The sequence below is a fragment of the Salvia splendens genome, chromosome 12, assembly GCF_004379255.2.
Source record: "Salvia splendens isolate huo1 chromosome 12, SspV2, whole genome shotgun sequence".
Classification (NCBI taxonomy): Eukaryota; Viridiplantae; Streptophyta; class Magnoliopsida; order Lamiales; family Lamiaceae; genus Salvia; species Salvia splendens.
The window spans coordinates 451,991-474,164 of NC_056043.1; the positions used below are offsets into that span (position 1 = coordinate 451,991).

At 37.6% G+C, this 22,174-nt stretch overlaps 5 protein-coding genes across 11 annotated transcripts; 4 read left to right on the top strand and 1 right to left on the bottom strand.

Moving 5' to 3' along the window:
* Nucleotides 1–340: 340 nt before the first annotated feature.
* LOC121756966 (UDP-glycosyltransferase 82A1-like) lies at nt 341–3,344 on the top strand. Its single transcript, XM_042152408.1, has 2 exons — nt 341–920; nt 2,322–3,344. Exons 1-2 carry the CDS (start codon nt 461–463, stop codon nt 3,194–3,196), a joined length of 1,335 nt encoding a protein of 444 aa, XP_042008342.1. The 5' UTR covers nt 341–460; the 3' UTR covers nt 3,197–3,344.
* A 487-nt stretch (nt 3,345–3,831) lies between these two features.
* LOC121759431 (OVARIAN TUMOR DOMAIN-containing deubiquitinating enzyme 11-like) lies at nt 3,832–6,603 on the top strand. 4 transcript variants are annotated; one of them, XM_042155006.1, is made up of 7 exons: nt 3,832–4,009; nt 4,276–4,483; nt 5,258–5,340; nt 5,785–5,839; nt 5,956–6,030; nt 6,197–6,253; nt 6,386–6,603. In XM_042155006.1, the coding sequence occupies exons 2-6, from the start codon at nt 4,307–4,309 to the stop codon at nt 6,206–6,208; spliced, it is 402 nt and encodes a 133-aa protein (XP_042010940.1). In that variant the 5' UTR covers nt 3,832–4,009; nt 4,276–4,306; the 3' UTR covers nt 6,209–6,253; nt 6,386–6,603. The 4 variants fall into 4 exon arrangements, 3 of the variants coding, with proteins under 3 accessions (XP_042010940.1, XP_042010941.1, XP_042010942.1); XR_006041657.1 differs by lacking the exon at nt 5,258–5,340 and having other exon boundaries at nt 3,833–4,009; XM_042155007.1 differs by lacking the exon at nt 5,258–5,340 and having other exon boundaries at nt 3,840–4,009; nt 4,276–4,458.
* A 2,005-nt stretch (nt 6,604–8,608) lies between these two features.
* LOC121758865 (protein PAT1 homolog 1-like) lies at nt 8,609–13,003 on the top strand. Its single transcript, XM_042154279.1, has 5 exons — nt 8,609–8,922; nt 9,069–9,235; nt 9,476–9,532; nt 9,654–9,729; nt 10,323–13,003. The coding sequence occupies exons 1-5, from the start codon at nt 8,859–8,861 to the stop codon at nt 12,404–12,406; spliced, it is 2,448 nt and encodes an 815-aa protein (XP_042010213.1). The 5' UTR covers nt 8,609–8,858; the 3' UTR covers nt 12,407–13,003.
* Nucleotides 13,004–13,424: 421 nt separating this feature from the next.
* LOC121758705 (transcription factor PHYTOCHROME INTERACTING FACTOR-LIKE 13-like) lies at nt 13,425–16,834 on the top strand. Of its 4 annotated transcripts, XM_042154095.1 has the most exons (9): nt 13,425–13,497; nt 13,871–14,400; nt 14,754–14,846; nt 14,935–15,448; nt 15,542–15,634; nt 15,714–15,779; nt 15,861–15,926; nt 16,020–16,307; nt 16,448–16,834. In XM_042154095.1, exons 3-9 carry the CDS (start codon nt 14,770–14,772, stop codon nt 16,520–16,522), a joined length of 1,179 nt encoding a protein of 392 aa, XP_042010029.1. In that variant the 5' UTR covers nt 13,425–13,497; nt 13,871–14,400; nt 14,754–14,769; the 3' UTR covers nt 16,523–16,834. The 4 variants fall into 4 exon arrangements, with proteins under 4 accessions (XP_042010029.1, XP_042010031.1, XP_042010030.1 ...); XM_042154097.1 differs by lacking the exon at nt 13,425–13,497 and having other exon boundaries at nt 13,728–14,092; XM_042154094.1 differs by lacking the exon at nt 13,425–13,497 and having other exon boundaries at nt 13,729–14,400.
* LOC121758703 (polyamine oxidase 2-like) lies at nt 16,736–20,618 on the bottom strand. Its single transcript, XM_042154093.1, has 11 exons — nt 20,315–20,618; nt 20,060–20,215; nt 19,568–19,683; nt 19,400–19,488; nt 19,204–19,317; nt 18,924–19,011; nt 18,678–18,763; nt 18,495–18,597; nt 18,140–18,237; nt 17,616–18,045; nt 16,736–17,323 (listed from the first exon to the last, which is right to left on the bottom strand). Exons 2-11 carry the CDS (start codon nt 20,100–20,102, stop codon nt 17,015–17,017), a joined length of 1,476 nt encoding a protein of 491 aa, XP_042010027.1. The 5' UTR covers nt 20,103–20,215; nt 20,315–20,618; the 3' UTR covers nt 16,736–17,014.
* Nucleotides 20,619–22,174: the final 1,556 nt, after the last annotated feature.

The following is a 22,174-nucleotide window of genomic DNA, read 5'->3' on the forward strand; positions in this document are numbered from 1 at the left end:
ATATTTTAATTTATAAGATATTTCCCTTCTAATCTATAATTCGAAGGTTCATTAAATACTAATAATAATGTGGATCTCGTCATTTTTCTCCCTTTTCTCTTACTTACCAATTATATATTAATTCATGTGCTATTTTAATTGTCTATATTTTTATGGAACGGAGGAAGAATGGATAAGTTTCTTCCATTCGACACAATGAAATGAAGAATTTGCTTCATCCACAAATTATTGAACACATACATAAATAAATAAATAAATAGAAATTGCAAATAAAAGAATTCCACTACAGTAACACTGCCACATGCATGTGTGTGATCATCTATATATATATGTATGATTCTATGATTCTTCATATGCAAGAACTCAATTAATATTAACTCCTCAACCCCCCACCCAAGGCCAATTTGGTAATTTTGGGCAAGAGTGAAAACTCTCTGAAATCCAAACAGAAAAAAAAAAGATGATAGAGAAGAAGAATATAATTCTGATTCCATATCCAGCCCAGGGCCACGTCACTCCCATGCTCAAACTCGCCGCCGTCATCGCCGGCCTCGGCCGCCTTCGCCCGGTGCTCCTCACGCCGGAGTTCATCCACCGCCGCATCTCCCCGCAGATCCGCCCCGGAGACGGCGTGCTCTGCCTGCCTCTCCCCGACGGCCTGGGCGACGCCGCGCTGCCCGATTTCTTCGCCGTCGAGAGGGCGATGGAGGAGACCATGCCGCCGGCGCTCGACCGGCTGCTCCACGAGATGGGCGGCGCCGTCGCCTGCGTCGTGGCCGACCTGCTGGCCTCGTGGGCTGTGGAGGTGGCGAGGCAGTGCGGCGTGCAGGCGGCCGGCTTCTGGCCGGCCATGCACGCCACTTACCGCCTCGTCTCCGCCATTCCGGACTTGGTCCGGACGGGGGTTATATCGGAAAATGGTACGTTTTATTAGAATTAATTTTGAAAAAAGTATTTTGTTGGAATTTTATGATGATGAATTTATGTGGCTGTGATATTTATTGCATGTATAACATGTGTGCGAAATAGATGTATGAGGAAAAAATAAATGCTACTACATCCAAACCTTATTTTTCGAGTGAAATAATATCACTTGGTCGGTTATATTTTTTACAATTACAACAATTAGTAGTACAAAATAAGTTGATGATATTTTTTGAAGATTCATTCTAGAAAAGATAAGTGATACGAGGAGTATTAGTGTTGGATAAGTATTGGTTATGAATTTTTTTGACCCATATATAAAGTAAAAGTTAGCAATTGATCATTTTTTTCATTTTTTCTAAATATTGAATGAATGAAATAACTAGAGGAGTAGAGGTTCATGTTTATAAAAAATTCGAAACAACACTTGTGATAAATTTTATGAATGGAAAATTAGAAATTGAGAGTTTTCTTTTGTATTTAAGTATAATTGTGAGTTTTATAACTTCCAAAAGTATATTACTACATATTATAATTAGTCATGTGAATAAACATGCAAAGTTCTGTATTCGTATGATAAATAGTACAGCTTAATTGTAAAATGCTTATCTTTCTAATTTCTAAATAATAGGTTGAAACTTGAATCGCCTTGTATTTCTTCAACACTATTAACAAATATTAAAAAAGCTTATCTTTCTAATTTCTAAATAATAGGTTGAAACTTGAATCGCCTTGTATTTCTTCAACACTATTAACAAATATTAAAAAAGCACAGTGTTTATACCAAATCTCATTACGAAATGATCATATAACATGTGCTAGATGCATCACGTGATCAATCATGTTTTAAAAAAAAATAAAAAATTAATCATAAATGTTTGGATTGCTCAACTAAGAAACATAATTGGCATTACCATCTTCTAAACTTGAAAGTCATATAATAAAAAGTGTATTATCTGAACAGTTGATTTAATCTTACCGATCCATCGATTGTAATAATTTCTCTTATTCTATGTTCTGTTATTTTTGGATCATTATGATTCTATGTACACGTTGACCCACACAATCATGTGTATGAAATATGAATATACCTATGCAAATGCAATTCAATTAACCAATATATTATTGGGTGAAGTACTCTGCACAACTCATTTACTTTAATTATTATATTCAAAAGAATTGAAGCAAAAAGATCTCGCTAGATTCTGACCAGCAAAATTCTAGGCGAAATATGCGTTTTGCAATCGATTTCTTTGAGACTAACAATAAATTTAATCAATATATGCATATGTTCGAAATTATTCATTTTTAGTCAATTATAATTTTATTGTACTAGCTATGTATATATAATTGCATAGATTATGATGATGATGATGATTATGATTATAATGTTGCAGGTTGTCCAAGAAATCCAAGTGATCCCATTTCTTTGTCTTCCCATGAACCTACATTGACTACAAGTGACCTACCATGGCTTATTGGTTCTTCAAAGGCTCGGATTTCAAGATTCAAGTTTTGGACTCGAACTATTGAACGGTCTAAAACTCTCCAATTCCTACTAATTAACACATTTTCAGATGAATCTGAACCCGCAACACAACAATCGATTAAATTCAACATTCAAGATGTGCCCCAAATTCTCGAAATTGGGCCTTTGATCATGCAAGTTGCGACAACTCATGCCACCACTTTCTGGGAAGAGGACGCTAGTTGCTTGGACTGGCTAGACGAGCAACATGTGGGTTCGGTCATGTACATTTCTTTCGGGAGCTGGGTGAGCCCAATTGGTGAAACTAAGGTAAAATCTCTAGCATCGACGCTCGAGGCGTTGAGGAGGCCATTCATTTGGGTACTGGGGCCCACGTGGCGTCGGGGGTTGCCCCAAGGGTATACCGAGAGAGTGGTTTCCTATGGGAGGATCGTCGAGTGGGCCCCACAGGTTGAGGTGTTGCGACATCCGGCTGTCGGTTGTTATTTGACACATTGTGGATGGAACTCGACTATGGAAGCCATACAGTGCAAGAAGCCTCTCTTGTGCTATCCTATCGCGGGTGATCAACTTTTGAATTGTGTTTATATCACGAACAAGTGGAAAATTGGTGTGAAGATTGAAAGATTTGGAATTGAAGAGGTCGAGAATGGGAATAGAAAAGTGAAAGATGAGAAATTTAGGGAGAGAATTGAGAAGCTAAATGACAAATTATTTGGAAAGGAAGGGAGCTCCAAAGCAATGGCAAATTTATCTACATTCATTAAAGATCTCAATACATAAGTTAAGTATCTATTGTAATTATATAATAAATGTATATTTAAAGGGTCTAGTTGTACACTTGTACTAATGTGTTTTGATTTTTGACCCATTTTGTAATTTTATGTCGATGTTCTTCGATTTAATGTACAAGTTAAAGGATGTATTATAATTTTTCTTCATAAAATAGATTACAGTCATTCATAACATATTACTCATTTTGTCAAACCCCAAAAGTTCAAAATTGGAGGCTAATTTTTCTCCAATGTAAGTGGTTAAAACTCAATGCAATTACCTTTAGGATCCGTTTGTTTTGAGAAAAAATAGCCTTTCTTGGAGATTTAGACTACTGGAAATATATTTTTTTGATAGGTTATTTATTCAGTGCTTCTGAATTAATACTAAATAACTGAATTATTTTAAACTAAAATTTGAATATAAAATCATAAATGTATATCAGACATAATATAACTTTCCCTGTTGATAACTAATAAGATAAATCCTCCTCTACCATTTGCTTTATAAGAAAGTTTACATTTTTAACACTTCTATTGGAAATTAAAGAATAAATTTTTCGAATAAATAAATTCCATTTTAATGTGACAATTAAATCTACTTGATCGAAAATTTGGCAAGTGGATAAGAATAAATGACGAAATTTACGTCACTCAAAGATGGATGCACAGAATCATAAATAACACTGAAATTTAGGTGTGAGCAGTGAGACTTTGTTGAATCACACAAGTCAAGAACATTAACTTGAAGAAGACACGCTTTATTAAAATAATCGAAAGGAAAAGAAAGAAAAGAAAGGAAACTGAAGAGTGTTTTCTTTGGGTAAAGACTCTTCCTTGAATTTATGTTTTTGTGCCTTTTCTTGGAATCAAAGTTCACTTCTTTCTTGCTTTCTAGCTCAATTTTATCAAATTCATGTTTATGGGAGCTTCTGGTTATGCTTATTGTTGAATCTTACATCAAGATTTTATGTGGGTTTTCGATTTTGCTACTCTGGTGAATTGGTGATTTAGGGGCTGAGTTTGTGAATTTGATTTGGTTTGTTGGCTCTATTTGAATGGCTGTTTTGGCGTTTGTTGATGTTGTAGTTGGTTGCTGTGCTGAATTTGGAATAGTAATATGGGTGATGTCTATAGAAATGCAAATGCAAGTGCGAGCTCGAGCTCGAGTTTGAATAGTAGCTCACATGATACAGAGGATGATCACACCATTGCTGAGATATTGACTGAGGAGGAGAAATTAAGCTATGATAATCACAAGCTTGGCAAAAGGTTCTCTCATTTGGACTCGATTCCGGTGTCTATGATCACTGGTTTGGTTGTTGGTTTCGAGTTTTTGTGCGTTTCTTGAATCTTGTTTCTGTGTATGTCTCATTTCTGTTGTGATTGAAATATGCATTCTTGATTTGGTGGTTTATGGTGATTTGGGAGTGGCTTAAATTCTTGGACTCGAACCTAGTGTTTGTTTAGCTTGTGTAGATCTGGATTTTGGCTAGTTTTCGTTGCAACGTGTGCTGATAGGTAAGTATGTTTGTGCGGAAAGTGGAGTAGGAGTGGTGTGTGCAATTGTTTCTCGTGGCTAACTATGATTTGCTCGCAATGATATGTCTACTTTTTGTGAAAAGGTTGGTGGTGTCTCAACATTGTTAAACTGGGATTCTAGAAATCGTTGCTCTGTATTATGCATTTGTGTAGCTAAATTCTTGAGTTGAGAATTAGTCATCGGGAGTGGCTTAAGTTCTTGGATTCGAACCTAGTGTTTTTATAGCTTGTGTGGATCTGCATTTTGGCTAATTGTCGTTGCAACGAGTACTGATAGGTAAGTATTACTATGTTAGTGTGGGAAGTGCAGTAGGACTGTAGGAGTGGTGTTTGCATTGTTTCTTTGTGGCTAACTATAATTTGATTGCAATGACATGTCTGGTTTTCGTGAAGATGATAGTGGTGCCCCCGGCATTGTTAAACTAGGATTCTTGAAATCGTTGCTCTGTATTATGCGTTTGTGTACCTAAATGGTTAAGTTGAGAATAAGTCATTGGGATAACCATGAGTCCGCTTACTTTGATTGTAGTATAGGCAGCACACTCCTCGGGTAATTGGTGATATACCCGATCCAAATGATGCAACCTTAGACCATGAGAGGCTAGCTCAAAGGTTTTACTTCACCTCAACACTTATATATTTTTAGTGATAGGAGCCTTGAAAGTTAAGTACCCCAATCTTCTACTTTCTTGAATTTCTTCGACTTTCCAACTGAAGGAACCAAAAGAGTAAAATTCATAATCTTCTTCGCTTCTGCACCATTTATGCTCGATTCATACCAAATGTAGGATATCACACTTTAAGACGATGATCACATTTCATTAACGACTACCATGTGAAGTACTAGTAGTTAGCATAACAAAAAAATATGGTATCTATATCTGTCATTTTCTAGATACTAGCGTATATGAATGTCTCGATAATGAAATAATCATAACTGAGAACTTGAACCCGAGGAAATGCTTTGACAAAGAAAATACTATGATGTAACTACTTGGACTTCCTCAGTATCTTTACGTTGTTAGTTACCTTTATCCTTTTTATCGTTATCATCAGGCCGGCGACATATAGCTTAGCTGAAATGCAAATCGAGGGAGACGGGAATTGTCAGGTTGGTTACTAATTTTCAGTGTACATGTTTGAGTTACTTACATTTTTCTTAATTTCTGAGTCTAGATATGTATATAGTTTCTCTGGTCATATCTGTAATTAGTTGCTGTTTTTCAGTTTCGAGCCCTCGCTGATCAGCTGTTTCAGAATCCAGACTACCACAAGTTCGTGAGAAAGCAGGTTATCAAGCAGGTACGTTTCAGCCTAGTTTTGCTCTTCCTCGTTATCACGTTATGTTTTATTCTTCGTTAAAATTTCCAAACCTTTCATCTTGTCAAGTTCTTGTTTAGTTCAGAAGATGCAAATTTAGACAAATATTAGATTTGAATCGCTTATTCGTGCTCGTTGTTTTCTATAGAGTAGTGGCTAAGCTTTTGGAGCGAAGTTCACTATAATTCGTTGTATCAAGCTGGAGGTAACAATCTTCATCTACTATAAGCAGTAGTATATGGTTCTTTCTAGCTCTAGTTAGTCCTAAACCTAGGATGCATTGGTGAGATCGAACTAGTGACCTAGTATCTAACACGAGTTACCCGAATTTCGACAGAGGTTCCTACGAACAAGGAGGAAAAAGCATTGGCTCTTCTAAAGTTGGTCGACTCGTAAATAGAATTATTTCACAACACATTTATACATACCCATATACCTTGTGTAACTCTAGATGTCAAACCAATTTACTTCTTATTTTGAATTCTAAGTATCTCTTATTGTCACTCAAATTTTCCCATGACTTATGATTAGTTATATTTATACTTGGAACAAAAATGTGTTATTGGATTGCAACTTGGGCCCTTGACCCTTGTTGCGTAAGTGTTACAGAGCAGTCGAAAGTGGTCAGTTCGGGCCGTTCCAGCCCGAATTTTCATGGGTCTTTGATTGCATAGCCCAATTGCCCTAAAAAGGAAATGAAAATTATTATCAACTTGTAAATTGGTTGTCTTTGTCTTAACATTTGTCTTCATTGATTGGAACAATGTTGAATATTACTAAATTGGATTGCTTTTTAAGCAATAGAGGTTGGTTGCAATTGCAAATTGTGATAATTATTGTTGTTATTTTATTTAAAAAAAGCTTATGCATTTTAAAGTAGCTTTAATTTTATTGTACTTGTAGACCTAATTCTTATGATTAGAGAGAAAAAAATTGAAATGATGGGTTCTTTATAAATATTGTGGAAAAACATGTCATGTGGCATCACTAATATGTCCATATCAACAAAGTGTAGAGCCCATTAATCGTGCAAGAACAAATTAAGTGGTCCAATATTCATACAAAAATAAAATGTTAGTAACAACTTTTTTTATATGTGGACCAAATAAGTTTGGGATTTATTAGTCGGCAATTTCGTTTTCATATTATTTTTGTTTCGTATATGATCGGCTATTATATTAGCATTTGTTATATTCTTGTATTTTGTAAAGGATAATCAAGATTTATAAATTAATTAAAAATCAAGTTTGACTCAAATAAAATCGATCAATTAGGTATTGATTTTGATGCAGTTTGAAAATACGATGTTACTAATCGTTAATAATTAGGTGTTGTGTGACATCTCGATTCTTTGAATTTATATTTGTGATTTTTAGCACGTGTTACATGTCATGGTGTTAACGAGTCGATGAAATGCAATAATTGAGATATTTTGCCAAAAGAGTTTATCTTTATTACATGCTATCATTGATTATGATAATGTCTTTGATTTTATTTGTTTTTCTATATAATTTTTTTCTATTCATTATCATATTTCATTTCATATAATATGATACCCCAGTTGATAGGTCACTTATGGATAATTGTCATTTTTATTGCTAATTGATGTAAACATGCTGTGTATTAATGAATATTGAAGTATAATATCAAACAATTGAAAATGTTCGTATATAATTCTTTATCTTGGTATTACTAACTTATCAAAACACAGTTATCAACTTTGATTTAAGGTAAAGTATCGTAGTTGTATATATACTAAAACACTCTACATCTCTAGTCAATAGAAAATATCACAACAATTCAATTAAATAAAATCATGGGATGTCGACGTACATGGAAAAAAATATTTTGATAATTCGAAAATAAATAATTTTCATATCCCCAAAAAATCACAATAAAATAATGGACCCTAGATCAAGCGACAACTCAGTATTAATGTATTATGATATAAATGGTCGGTAGTGTTACATGTCGAATGGATTTTGACAATATTAATAAATAACAACACAAATCGCAATCATAAAAACCAGAAATAACTAAATCTCTTCGAATATAAATCAATATTCCCCCCAATATCCAAATACTACAAAAAATAACAAACAGTATGGAGGCTTAAATATATTCGACCAATACATATTCAGTTTTCTTTAACAATTTTTGGGATAATAGTAAAGAAAAAAGTAATAATCGTCAATCGATTTAAAAGACTTTTTAATCCAACTTTATTTTAGAGTATCAAAATATCACTACTTAAAAATTTTAACATTTGATCACCCAAAATCTGCATGAACTATAAAAAATGTCTAATCGAAAATAAAATGTGTAACCCCATCAAATAATTATTTAATTTATTGTGCTCATAATTATTTTATTAAATTATTGTACTCCATTAATTAAAAAATATTTAAAAATTATAAAGCCACGTATAGCGTAATATTATTATCAACGTGGATCAGAAAAGTCAATGTTAAATTCTTACTTACTACGTCTGCGCAATTAATACAATCAAAATTTTTAATTAATTAAAGATTAGATAATAATCACTCTCTCTTCTTTATCTTCTCTGGCAGAAGCGAATATACATACAATTTTTATATATACACTACGCTCCACCATCTCTCTTTCTTCTCTCTCTCTGTTACATAAATATGGGCACGGGTAACAGCTTACTGTTTGCGCAACAGTGACTGATTTCGTCGTCGGCCTCAAAACCCTAATTATCGGCGGTGGTGGTTGTATTCACAATTTCACCTCACCGTTCATGCGATTGCAGCTAGGGTTTTCATCCCGCGGCTGTCAATTTCGTAATTATGGAGAGATCTGGATGGAAGGATCTCAACGACTTCACCGACCAATCCAGCAGCTCATTTTCTGGTTCGCGCCTCCGTTTCCCTACTTTTTTTTTACCGATTTTGTTTTTTCATTTTATGGAAATTTGATTTTGTTGTGGAAATTTGGGTGCCGAGCTTGGTATTGTGCGTTGTGGATTGATTTTGTTGTTTGTGTATTGTTTGATGCAGATTCGGCGCGGTTTGATGCGTCGCAGTATACTTTTTTTGGGAAAGGTGCGGTGGATGAAGTGGAATTGGGGGGATTTGAAGATGAAGATGGGTTTGCTTCTGGAGTTGAAGGCAGAATTGGTGGGGAAGATGATCTCAATGAGTATCATTTGTTTGACAAAGATGAGGTGAACTGTAAAAATGATACTTCTTCTTACTCAATGAAATGTAAAAAAATAATTCTATGACCATCAAGTTATTGGTTTGTTTTCATTGTGGAACTATTTTTATGATTGTAGATTGTACCTTTCTGCTGGTAATTTATTAGTCATATGCAGATTTTAAGTTGTTTGTTGGCCAAATTCTTTGTTTGACTTTGAGCAATGAGTGCTTTGATGCTAATTGCATTCTTTTGTTCTTTTTTACAGGGATCAGGATTAGGACCATTATCTGAAATTGATGATCTGGCTACTACATTTGCCAAGGTAAGTTGCACTTGACTTGGCCTTTGGATCTTGTATATAGTCATATTCTGGTTCTTCAGATGCTTGTTCATGTATTGCTTTATGGAGTAGTATTTATTTATTTTGTTATATTCTTTTGCAGTTAAACAAAGTTGTTTCTGGACCTAGGCATCCTGGTGTTATTGGTGATCGAGGATCTGGATCTTTCTCAAGGGAAAGTATGTACTTATGACCTAGCTAATTTCGAATCATACATTTTTAATTACGTGTGTTTCTTGATTTCTTCACCCTACCCGCCCACACTCTATTCACCAAATTCCTGTTGTCCTTCATTAGGTATGGTTTATTACGGACTTTGTGAACGATACTGCTTTGCGAAGGAAGAATCTTTAGGACTTCATTGTTAATGTTACCCATATTATTATGAGAAATCAGATTCTAGGGCACTGCTGCTACTGTTGCAGCATGTTCATGTTGAAGTATATTTAGCAATAACAAGTGCCATTTTCTCCATAGACAGATCATTGGGTTAATTTTCCGTGTGCCCATATTGTTCTCCTTTTGTTGGGAGTTTAGAGCCATAAATGTTCTCATTCCTTACCTCTCTCTGCTATTTAGGTGTCTCTGGATGATACTATTAGTTTTGTAACTTTTGTTCATAGGATGGCTAGAATAAGTTGAAATTCTATAATTGACTTGCAAATATGTACTTCCGTTTCCAGATAATATTGCTTTGTAATCTCTTTCGCCCTTCTGTTTCATGAATTATAATTTATCAGATGATTTTGTGATTAATATTTTGTCATTTCAGGTTCATCAGCTACTGAATGGGCACGAGAAGCAGATTTTCCCGATTGGGTTGACCATCACATGTCAGACTCAGAATGCTATGAGGAAAACAAGAGATGGTCATCACAGCCACATCGTTCTTCATTGTACCGCCAAGAGTCTTCACCATTATATAGAACGTCATCATACCCTGAGCAGCAGCAAATGCTTCAGCACTGTTCTAGTGAGCCTATTTTAGTCCCAAAATCAGTATTCACTTCTTTCCCTCCACCAGGATCACAACAAGCTTCACCAAATAGTGCTCATCATATTAGTTTGTCATCTCTTTCTGGTGGACCTCAGTTGCCTTTCTCTTCTTCGAGCAACTCTTCATTAGCTAATTCTGCTCTCCATATGTCTGGCCTGCTACATGGATACCATTATAACCCACACATGTCACGTTTATCCTTGCCCAATATCTCACGTCACAATCAACATCAAAATCAATGGAGTAGTCACGCTGGTGTTCTTCATGGGGATCAGTCTATTCTCTTAAACAATATTATGCAGCATCAGTTTCAAAATGGGTTATTACCATCACATCTGCTATCCCCACAGCAGCAGAGAGGACAACTTTCATTTCAACCATCATTAGCCCATTTTTCAGCATTACAGTCACAAATATATAATACCTACCCCTCCCCTGCACAGTTAAACAAGTACGGATTAGCAGACAAGAAAGAAGCAAAACCTAAATCTGGAAAGAGCAGACACTCTGTCAGATTTTCCCATCAAGGGTCTGATGCTAGCAGCAGCCATAAAAGTGAGATTAATTTGCCACAAATTAGATCTAAGTACATGACTGCTGAAGATATTGAGAGCATTCTTAAGATGCAGCTTGCTGCTACCCATGGGAGTGATCCTTATGTGGACGATTATTACCATCAAGCAAGTCTTGCTAAGAAATCTGCTGAAACAAGGTCAAGGTTTCGTTTTTGCCCATCTCACCAGAAAGAACAATCTTCTCGTTCCCGTAACAATTCTGAACTACAGCCACATCTCCATGTTGATGCTCTTGGAAGGGTTTGTTTCTCTTCAATTCGTAGGCCTCGTCCTCTTCTTGAAGTTGACCCTCCTCCCTCTGCCTGTGGGGATGGTAATGCTGAACAGAAATTATCTGAGAAGCCTTTGGAAGAGGAGCCAATGCTTGCTGCTAGGATAACTACTGAAGATGGGTTAAGTCTTCTTCTTGAGGTCGATGACATTGATCGGCTGTTACAGTTCACTCAACCTCAAGATGGTGGGAGCCAGCTCAAGCGGAAACGTCATGTTCTATTAGAAGGATTAGCTGCATCTCTTCAGCTAGTTGATCCCTTGGGAAAAAGTGGAAATGCTGTGGGTCTCTCCCCCAAGGATGATATAGTGTTTCTACGAATAGTTTCCCTGTCCAAAGGCCGAAAACTTATTTCAAAGTTTCTTCAGCTACTCATTCCTGGTAGTGAGCTGGCTCGAATAGTTTGCATGGCCATCTTCCGCCATCTAAGATTTTTGTTTGGTGGCTTGCCATCTGATGCGGAAGCAACTATTACCATCAACGATCTTGCCAAAAGAGTCTCTCTATGTGTTAGTGGAATGGATCTTAATTCACTCAGTGCTTGTCTTGCTGCTGTTGTTTGTTCCTCCGAACAGCCGCCACTTCGTCCGGTAGGCAGTCCTGCTGGAGATGGTGCATCAGTCATTTTGAAGTCTGTTTTAGAAAGAGCTACAACCCTGTTAAGAGATCCTCAGTTTGGCGGAAACTACAGCATCCCTAATCCTGCACTTTGGCAGGCTTCTTTCGATGCCTTCTTCGGTCTCCTGACAAAATACTGTGTGAGCAAGTATGACAGTATTGTGCAGTCGTTAGTTGTTCAGAATGCACCAAACACAGAGGCAATTGGTCCAGAGGCTGCAAAGGCTGTAAGTAGAGAGATGCCCGTGGAACTTCTTCGTGCTAGTCTGCCTCATACTGATGAGAGTCAGAAGAAATTGCTACTGAATTTCGCCCAGAGGTCCATGCCTGTTACTGGATTTAATGCTCATGGTGGAAACAGCGGTCAGATAAACCCTGAGTCTGTCAGAGGCTGAAACGGAAAATATCTGGAAGCCATTCTATTGGCTGGTTCTTCATTCGAGCTCTGTTCCAAGTCTTTTTGTGACAGAGATTGAGACAGAGTATGTGTATACGTGGGGCAGATTTTAACGCCTCAAGATTCTATGTTTTAGTCTCTTCCAACGCCAAAGATCTCCTCCTACCAGACGCTCCACCCTGGCGGTGTCTCCTCCTCTCTTTTAGGTCTGTGAAAGCATTTGTTTTCTGCTTCGTTTTTATTGTCATACTTTCTTACATGACTGTGAGTTCATGTCGGAAGCTCTTGTATGCTTTTAAATCTAAAGAGCTTTCTTTTCTGTAACTCTGGATTGAAACTTAAGGGTGAAATGTACAGCTAAGGTAAGGCATCGCCGATGGTGGTGTTCGTTTTATCTCTGTCAGTTTGACTTCCTCCTAATGACTGTAGAAATTAGGAAAGTCGGTGGCGTCGTCAACCGATAGGATAGGGGTAGTAATGCAGGTTGGGAGATGGTTGTTTCAGAGGAAGCTTGTAATAAAAAAACTTTGTATGTTGAATTTTCTGGGGTTCTACTAGCCCTTTTTTACAGGCTCTGTAGATCTCTTTATGTTTCTCTCCCTCTCTCCTAAATTTGAATTTTCTCTCTGACTTGCCCATATATTTTGTGGAAGCAATGGTATGTTGAACAAATGTACTTTTATTTGAATGGTTGTAGTTGTTTAGTTGTGTTTAGTTGAATATAGGGATGTTGATTTGCCTAATGCTTGGACTATGACTAGGATAGGACTATGTTGATATTTGGATAAAAACTTGTCTCAGATGACATTTAGAAAATCAAATAAAATTAATATTAAAAAAAAGGCAGAGGAAGGGAATTTGGCCAATCAAAAAGAGGAATAAAATAAAATAAGAAAATATCTAAAGATTCAAGGAGCAGAGGAAAAAAAATGTATACTAAATGAAAGAAGCAACTTCAGTAGTATTTGAACTTTTCGATAAATAAAATGTAGGACTCGTGTTGATACTAATCTTGAGCGCAACGATATTTGGCTTGACGAGCATCTCTGGTGACGTGAAGACCATATCCACTCGTTCAATTGCTAATATGTATGATAGATAGATCTTTATTGAGTTTAGATCGTCTGGAAAATTAAAGTTTTTTTTCATTACAATTAATTTTCACTTTATACGTTGTGTTCTCACAATCTCATTTCAAGAATACTTTATAGGTTCAGCTAAATCAGGACATTTGAAATTGTTTGAAAAATGTAATACTCCACTATGAAATATCTATATAGTTATTTTTTCGCATTAGGAATATATTTTTTTCATTTTTTATTCGCCCCAAAAAAATGGGGACAACGAATCTAATCCAATCTCTATCTACTTTCGCAAAATTCTACACAAAATTCTTGATATAGTAATACTCACTTAACAATAATTATTAAAGAAAGAATATTTAAACCGAATCTATCCGCAGCCAAAGATCGGACAACTCCACGTGGCGAGTTGGGCGCTCGTTTGTTGATCACACCTCTATCGAGATCGAAGCTGTAGATCTCTCTCACGCACAGCTGTTCATTCTCGCAACCGGGCCCACGCGATCCAGCCTCACCAATCAAAACTTGGCACGTGGGACAGGGGCTGATGCTGACATCAATGACTCTTCTTCCCAGCTGCTGCTGCTATTTCTCTTTCAGAAGTGAGTGTCACCTCAACACCTATACTGTGTGTGTGTGTGTTTGTGCGTGTGAAAGGTTGGTGTGATTCTTGGTTTTGTGTGGCTAATTATCAAGATTCGATTTTTTTCGAGAAAAAAATGTTCTTTTTTCTTGTTTATAGTGATGGTTGAATGTGTTTTGTTTTTTTTAGCAAATGTTTTCTCTCTTTTAAATGAGGGATTTTTTTTATGGTGGATTGTTTTTCTGATTCTTGAACTGAAAGTGTTCTTGCTGGAGTTGCCAGAGGTTATCAAGATTCTATTTTTATTGGTCTTGATATCTTACCAAGGTAATCTCTCTCTCTCTCTCTCTGTTTGCCTCTTGAGCTCAGATTTCCATAGCTTCTTGGTTCTTGTAAGAAACATATTGATCTATTTGAGGGAAATATTGAGAGAGGATGGGTGATAAACATCTTGATCTTGTAAGAAATAGGTGAGTGAGGGTGAAAAAACATCTGATCTTGTAAGAAATAGGTGATTGATTGAGTTAAAAGTGTGGGTGTTGGCAATCATAGCTGTTTCCTTTTTAAGTAAAACAGAATAAACTACTACTCCATTATTGATGATCAGACTTTTTTACTACTACTATTATTGATGTTGGTAATAACTACATAAACAATTGATATTATTCATTCCATTTCAGGCAGAATTTTTAAGGTATGGATTCTTGTCTTCCTGATTGGAACACTGATGTTGGAGGTGAATTCCCTGTCCCTCTTCAAAGAAAACCTCTTGGGTAAGCTTCTTTGTTCGTCTCCGAACACTAGACCTCGCTCTTTTCACGTGATCCGTGGCTCGAATTCATCTTTTGCTTGTGTTTGTAGATTAGAGAATGAGTTGGTTGAGCTGTTGTGGCAAAATGGGGAGATTGTGTTGCATAGTCAAACCAATAGGAAACAGTCAAAGCAATCACATGGTGATGGGACAGTTTCATGGATTGATTGCCCTATTGATGAATCTTTTGAGAGGGAATTCTGTGCTAATTTCTTGTCTGAGATCCCTCCATCACAAGGTTTTGCTCCGCCTCCGCCTCCGCCTCCACCTCCAAGGTTTGAGGCCGCTGAGGTGCCCGGGAAAAGCCTGGAGTGCTCTGGAATGACTGTCGGGTCGAGCCATTGTGCGAGCAACCAAGTTGTGAATGAAGTCGACATGAGTTGGGCTTCTAGCTCTGGGGTTGGGAGGGCATTAAACGAGGGCGTGGAGAGGGAGGTGCCCGGGCAGGCTAGGACGTCTGCCTCTGGTGGATCTGGTAGTAGTAGTCTGTGGAAAACGAGCAATGAGACGAGCAGGCACAAGAGGAAGAGCCGTGACATGGAAGAGTCTGAATGCCCGAGCGATGTGTGTAACAAACAACCGTAATTTTTTTTTTCAATTTTTGCTTAGTTTTTAGCTGATTAATCTTAGGATTGAGGTTGAAATGTGGTTGTGTAGGCGACTGAGTCGGAGTCGGCTGCAGGGAACAAGGAGAAGAACGGGGCTGCTCGTAGGAGCCGCGTGGCTGAAGTGCATAACATGTCTGAGAGAGTAAGCATTTGATCATAATTTAGACAAAACATAGTTTTCTTGGTGATGATGGTCATTCTTCGTGTTTGTTTCCTTGCAGAAGCGAAGGGACCGGATCAACGAGAAGATGAAGGCGTTGCAAGAGCTCATCCCTCACGCCAACAAGGTACAACAAGAATTCAAGATTCTTGAAATGGAATGTGCGTATTTGGTTGTTTCGATGTATGAGCCCTTTTCTCTCGTGCAGTCGGACAAGGCGTCCATGTTAGACGAGGCGATTGAGTATATGAAGGCCTTGCAGCTGCAGATTCAGGTAGCTAACTGATGTGGTGTGGATTTAGGTCATTTTCGCAAGAAATTATGATGAGTTTTTGGTTTCAATCTATGTGTGTTGTTGTTGTTGTAGTTGATGTGGATGGGGAGGGGGATGGCGCCGATGATGCTTCCGGGCATGCAGCACTACATGTCGCGTGTAGGGATGGGAATCGGGCCAACCATGCTGCCGGGGATCCAAAACCTAATGCGGTTGCCCCTCGTTGATCAAGCTACGAACGGACAGAGCCAAGCTCCAGTCGGCCCTCATAACCCGATGCAGAACCCGGTTAATTATCCGAACCAAATGCCGAGCTTGAGTTTTCAAGAGCAGTATGCTAACTACATGAACTTCCACTCGATGCAAAGTGCTTCACCTCAGGTGTGTTTCTCACACTTGCAGTGCTGGAACCATTATATGACAATGCAAAGATTTCAAGAATTCTTGCACCACAAAAACTCATGTTAGATCATCTCGCGGCTTCAACCTCATATCCAGTGGCATATTTGTAATTTTTGCAGCCGACGGACCTTTTCAACTTCGGGTTCCATTCGGCTCAGCAGAATCAGGGCAACGGGAACACTTCCGTTGGATGAGGCATATAGTCGACATGAAATCGTCCAGTCCAGAATGAGAGAGATGTTTTATCGATACCTACGCGGTCAAGATGGGTGTGTCAAAGAAATCTACACGTACAACTTATCGAAGAACTCTGGGATCGGATACGATGATCATTTGTGCAGATCATGTGTTCCTGTCGTGTTTTCGTATTGTGTCGAAAATTGTCATTCTTAATTAAAACACACATCTCCAAGAAATCCACACCTATCAATTAGCAAATACTGTAATCATAAACAGTGTTTCACAATATTGTAGTACAATATATCATATCAAGTTTGATACATAAACAATCATATATAGGAACTCAGCTTAATCAAGAATCCATATTTCTAGAAGAGTTCATCAACTGATACTTTGATCATTCGAACGAGGCGACCTCCCGGCTACCACAGTTTCTCACATAGCAATCAGTACCTCGTCCCAGCAAACATCGACAGGGGAGTTCCACAGAAGCAGATGGGCAGAGCTTATAAACGCGAGATCAACAGTGGGACCGAAACTGGAATGTCCTCGCCCATTACAGACTGGAAGAGATCCAACTCTCCGTGGCGCTCCAAGACGCGCATCCTGCAGTCCTCAGCAGCCATCAAACCAGTCGAGTATGCACCATGGACGGATCCCGGAAAATCTATACTTGTCGCTTCACCAGCAAAGAACAGGTTGTCGACAGGGACCCGCAGCCTCTCATACAGATCATGGGATTTTCCTACTGTATCATAGCTATAGGAGCCTAATGAATTTGCATCCGTGCCCCAATGGGAAACGAGGTACTCGATCTGCATGTTTATATATGAACAAGAGTTTGTCAGGATCTCAAGAAATAGTAGAATTTTTAGTGTTACATGTGAGATGATCAAGTAATCGGGAGGGGAGTAAAAACTCGTATAATGCAATGAAGCGGTGAGAATTCAATGAATTGCATATTTCCGAACAAAAAAAGCATTCAAGAATAGCATCAATGCAGAAATATAGATAGAGCCAAAATATACCGGTTCAGAAGCATTTGGAAACATCCAAAAAGTATTCAAGAATAGCATCAATGCAGAAATAGATAGAGACAAAATATACCGGTTCAGAAGCATTTGGAAACATCCGTAGAAGTTGTGTAAAAGCAAACTTAGCAGCTGCCTCGTCAGGCATTTTCTCAATGTCACGGGCGAGTTGTCCAGAAGGCATGTAGACGAGGACCCGATGCCCTGTGGCCTTGTGTAGATTGAGAAAGTAGCTGCATACGTAAGAAGTTTCAGCAACAATCCCCAAGAACTCCACGTTTGGCCAAAAGACCTTGTCGAAGTGCAAAACTATCTTGTTCTCAATCCCGACTCCAATATCCCTAATTGCTTCTTCTTTCCATTCAGGTAATTTCGGCTCAAACTGGATGCTGTTAGATTTCAGAACACCAAGAGGAACAGCAATGACGGCAGCATCTGCCACGAGCACTCTTCCATCGTCTACTGTGATTTTTACTCCACTATGACCTCTGACGATTTTTGTCACACTAAAAGTCGAACCAGAAAAAATGAACCCAATTTTAGATTCAGACAGAAAATCAGAGAGGATTAATTATTGAAGCTATGTGGATTGTCTGTTACCTGTGACCCAAGCGGATGTCAAGACCTTTTGCAAGAGTATTTAAAACAGGAAGATAACCCCGGACCATGAGCCCATGCCCACCAGGGAGCAACTCTTCCTATAAAGCAAATACAAAATTTGTTAACAAAAACTCTGATACCTGATGATCAAACGAGCTAAAGTCTAGTTGCTAATTGCAAGTTCTTTATTGTTTTTTCCACCTCTTATATATTTGAAAGAAAAAGATGTTTATTTTGCTGATAAATTGTTAAGGAACTCATTTCATCACTAATTGAACTTATTAACACGTACGGTAATAAGATCCTCAAGATTATTATAAAAGAACAAAATTTTAAGTATGAGCGAGTGAGTAACCTGATCCCAGCCTCTAAGTGAAATAGTATCGGCATCGGCAGCAAACCAGCCTTCCATTCGGCAGAGGTACCACTGTAACACCTTATGATCCAGACCTTCCAACCTACAAATGCCCTCAACCTCTTAACAAATGTCACAAGATCTGAATAAGATTAAAGTTGCTAAATTTGGTGCATGTAGAACCTCAAGTCTGGCCGCCTCTCGAAAACAATTGAGATTGCACGTTGAATAGACATGTCCTCTATGAACTCCTGTCTAACAACATCAGTCTGAAAAAGAAAAATTCAAACCAAATCAGAAATCAGAACAATCAACATCTTGAAAAGGCACTTTGGAGTAGGAATGTTTAAAAAAACATCCATAAAATATCATCGAATCAATTTATGCTATCGAATGGAAGGGGTCAGAGAGAAGATGGACGTTACGTGCCTCTTTCAAGATAGCCTCAAATGTTTCGCCAACCTTTGCGACTAAATCTTGCGGAACTTGATTACCATCCGTGTCATAAAGGGCATAGCTGAAAAAACAAACAAACACCAATCGAATCATGAATGTAGATAATATAAAAAGGTGTTCAATTGGTCTAAAAGGCAAAAAGTAGTTGAAGTCAAATGCTTTCGCAAGTTCAAATAACACAGGTCGCATATACATATGAACAAATACATTCTTAAATGAGCACAATGAAGTTGCAATGGAAAAAAAAGCGAACCTTTCTAAATCATGGTCGTACAAAACTGAGTTATCTCCACTGGTCCGGTAAAGTGGTAGTCCCAATCTCCCAATGAGCGAAGCCAATGGGTTCTCATTGCCAACACCATGTAACCTGAACAGAATGTATACAGCAGTTAGTGAAAGTAGCATAAAATAACCGAACATGAAAATATGTACGAGAAAATATCAATTACCATGAGGCACCCAAGTCGATAGGGAAACCAAACGAATAATTTGTATGAACACGGCCACCAATTCTATTCCGTGACTCCAACAAGGTAACCTGCAAAATCACTTTTTTCAGCATGCGTATCCACAGTCACGAAAACAGTAATCAAAGGTCTGCATTTAAGTATATATACCTGAAACGAGGCATCATGAAGAGTCCGTGCAGCTGTAATGCCGGCAAAACCAGCACCTATGACGATAACTGATGGAGAGGCTGTCGATTTCCTCTCCAAGCTTGAATCGCAAGGATCTACACAGTGAAAATTTACTCAAGTAAGAACTTTTGAAAAAGTACACAACTTCTAAATAGATTTCATATAAGACTGCATTAACAAATTGCATTGAATTACAAACTAATCACTAATCACGTGTTTTCTAATTTTCTTCCACACAATTTATATACTCCTATGAAGTATTGAAATTAGATTCCTCCCAAACCATTGAAATTAGATAAAATTACTCAAATCTGACGACTTATGAATTAAAAAATCGTACTAGTCCTGCATAAATCCAGCTAAAACAACACTAAAATACTCCAAAAACAAGCTAAAAACCAATCCATTAGTACAATTAAAATAATCCACTAAAGCATAAGCGATAACTATAAAAGCAAACAACACACTTACTGGATCGCAATTGGCGATTAAACTTGCTGTTGCTTGAATCCATAATTCAACAAAGAATGGAGGCCGCGATCGCTACAAAGGGAACAAATGCTACTACTGCTACTAAAATTACTCGAGAAATCGATCGATTTCAACCTCGATAGAAGCTTGGGTAATCTTAACAATAGGAGGAACAGTAAAAAAATGTTTTTTGAGAAAAGGTGAATTGAGGTGATAAAATGGTTGGAATTCGACGAAATACCCAGCTTGACCAACCTTCTCATGCGTCTTCCCAAATCTAGCGAACGATCAAACCCCCAAAAATCGGAGAAAAATGAAAAAGAGTTAACCAGAAACGAATGGCTATCGAGATTCAATATCTGCAGCTATGCAGCTTCCACAATCACTGCGCCGATCCGCGATAAATTCGTCGATATTTTGCAGAAAAAGAGGAAATGTTGCTTAAAAATCCGAAATTGGGATCGAATTGAAGTGGGTTTTGTGTATCTAGAGAGAACAGCGAAGATCTGATGGATTATTTATAGAGTGTTGAAGCTGCGTTGTGTATTTGATTTCTTATTATAGAATAAACTCTATTTGCTTTTTATTAGGTAAATAAAATCATATAGTATGTCTGAAAAAAGGGAAACCAATTTATTTATTCCATTCATGCTTTTCCTATTCTAATTGGATGCCACTTTTATTCACATCTTAATGATGGGTGGGTAATTAGAAGATACTATAGTATGGATGAAGTTTGAAAAGTGAGAATATTATAATTTGTGACAAAACATACTTAACCTAGATTCACCAAAATTAGAAGATACTAATATGGATGAATTTTGAGATTATTATATTTTGTAACAACACATACTTAATCTAAATTCACCAACGGTTAAATGGAATTTGATTTGAACATAAATATATATTGACAACCTTTTCACTTTAGTAGTAAGTAGTAGTACATAAGTAATTTACTAAAAAAGAAAAATCTACTTCATTATATTGATAACATGTATATTTAATTGTAAAAGTATATTTTTGGGCCTAACTAATTTGTAAAAGTATATTTTTGGGCCTAACTAATTTTAAATGGCGTCACTAAAAGCATCCACATCCGTACTCTTTGACAAAAGCACGGATGTGGGCTCAGACCCACTTGTATTAGTTTTTTACTCCATACTCTTCCACAATAGCACAACACCCACATTCATGCTCTTCCGTAAAGACATGCTCAAGGGTTCCACCATTCCATTATTTAATTTAAATACTTCAATTACTAAAAACATTTTCACAATATTAAAATGCATTAAAAATATCCAATACCATTACAAATTACTAAAAAATTAAAAATTAGATAATTAAAATCCTAAAAATTAAAAATTACATAATTAAAATCCTAAAAATAAAAAATTACATAATTAAATTCATAATATTAAAAAAACACACTACTCGTGGCCGAATTTCACCCAAATGTGTTTGATTAGGTCTTCTTGTAGCTCAGTGTGGGTTCTGGTATTGCGCATTGTGTGTCTTGTTTCGATCCTCTCGCCCACCGTCGTATGCACACCTCGGCGTGGGGGATATCTCGTGGTTGAGCTTCCGGCTTCATCTTCCTCGTAAAAGTTAGCCGCCCTCGGTCCTTCGTCAGCTATAATCATGTTGTGCAAGATAATACACGTGTACATGATGTCGGTGATATTCTTAACGTACCACAGCCGAGACGGGGCCTTCACAATGTTGAATCGGGCTTGAAGGACCCCAAAAGCTCTTTCGACGTCTTTCCGAGCAGACTCTTGACGTTGCGCAAAAAGAATCCGTCTCGGGTCTTGCGGATTGCTGAACGTCTTCATGAAAGTAGACCACCTTGGGTAGATACCATCGGCGAGATAGTAACCCATGTGGTATGCATTTTCGTTGACGGTGGAGTCAATCGCCGATACTACACCATTCAAAACATCATTGAAAAGTGGTGAAGAATAGAGCACGTTCAAGTCGTTGTTGGCACCGGAAACACCGAAATATGCATGCCAAATCCATAGGCGGTAGTCAGCGACCGCTTCAAGGATAAGCGTTGGACCTCCGCCTTTGTGGCCGCTTAAGTATTGCCCCCTCCAAGCAGTCGGACAATTCTTC

What these genes read in the sequence shown, in the direction of transcription:
- LOC121756966 (XM_042152408.1), top strand. Translation starts at nt 461, where the DNA reads ATGATAGAGAAGAAGAATATAATTCTGATTCCATATCCAGCCCAGGGC. An exon ending in GGGGGTTATATCGGAAAATG is followed by an intron (nt 921 to 2,321) that starts GTACGTTTTATT and finishes ATAATGTTGCAG; the next exon opens with GTTGTCCAAGAAATCCAAGT.
- LOC121758865 (XM_042154279.1), top strand. Translation starts at nt 8,859, where the DNA reads ATGGAGAGATCTGGATGGAAGGATCTCAACGACTTCACCGACCAATCC. An exon ending in ATCCAGCAGCTCATTTTCTG is followed by an intron (nt 8,923 to 9,068) that starts GTTCGCGCCTCC and finishes TGTTTGATGCAG; the next exon opens with ATTCGGCGCGGTTTGATGCG. An exon ending in TGGCTACTACATTTGCCAAG is followed by an intron (nt 9,533 to 9,653) that starts GTAAGTTGCACT and finishes ATTCTTTTGCAG; the next exon opens with TTAAACAAAGTTGTTTCTGG.
- LOC121758705 (XM_042154095.1), top strand. Translation starts at nt 14,770, where the DNA reads ATGGATTCTTGTCTTCCTGATTGGAACACTGATGTTGGAGGTGAATTC. An exon ending in TGCATAACATGTCTGAGAGA is followed by an intron (nt 15,635 to 15,713) that starts GTAAGCATTTGA and finishes GTTTCCTTGCAG; the next exon opens with AAGCGAAGGGACCGGATCAA. An exon ending in TCATCCCTCACGCCAACAAG is followed by an intron (nt 15,780 to 15,860) that starts GTACAACAAGAA and finishes TCTCTCGTGCAG; the next exon opens with TCGGACAAGGCGTCCATGTT.
- LOC121759431 (XM_042155006.1), top strand. Translation starts at nt 4,307, where the DNA reads ATGGGTGATGTCTATAGAAATGCAAATGCAAGTGCGAGCTCGAGCTCG. An exon ending in CTCATTTGGACTCGATTCCG is followed by an intron (nt 4,484 to 5,257) that starts GTGTCTATGATC and finishes CTTTGATTGTAG; the next exon opens with TATAGGCAGCACACTCCTCG. An exon ending in CATGAGAGGCTAGCTCAAAG is followed by an intron (nt 5,341 to 5,784) that starts GTTTTACTTCAC and finishes CGTTATCATCAG; the next exon opens with GCCGGCGACATATAGCTTAG.
- LOC121758703 (XM_042154093.1), bottom strand. Translation starts at nt 20,102, where the DNA reads ATGGATTCAAGCAACAGCAAGTTTAATCGCCAATTGCGATCCA. An exon ending in TAATCGCCAATTGCGATCCA is followed by an intron (nt 19,684 to 20,059) that starts GTAAGTGTGTTG and finishes TTCACTGTGTAG; the next exon opens with ATCCTTGCGATTCAAGCTTG. An exon ending in TTCCAAATGCTTCTGAACCG is followed by an intron (nt 17,324 to 17,615) that starts GTATATTTTGTC and finishes ATAAACATGCAG; the next exon opens with ATCGAGTACCTCGTTTCCCA.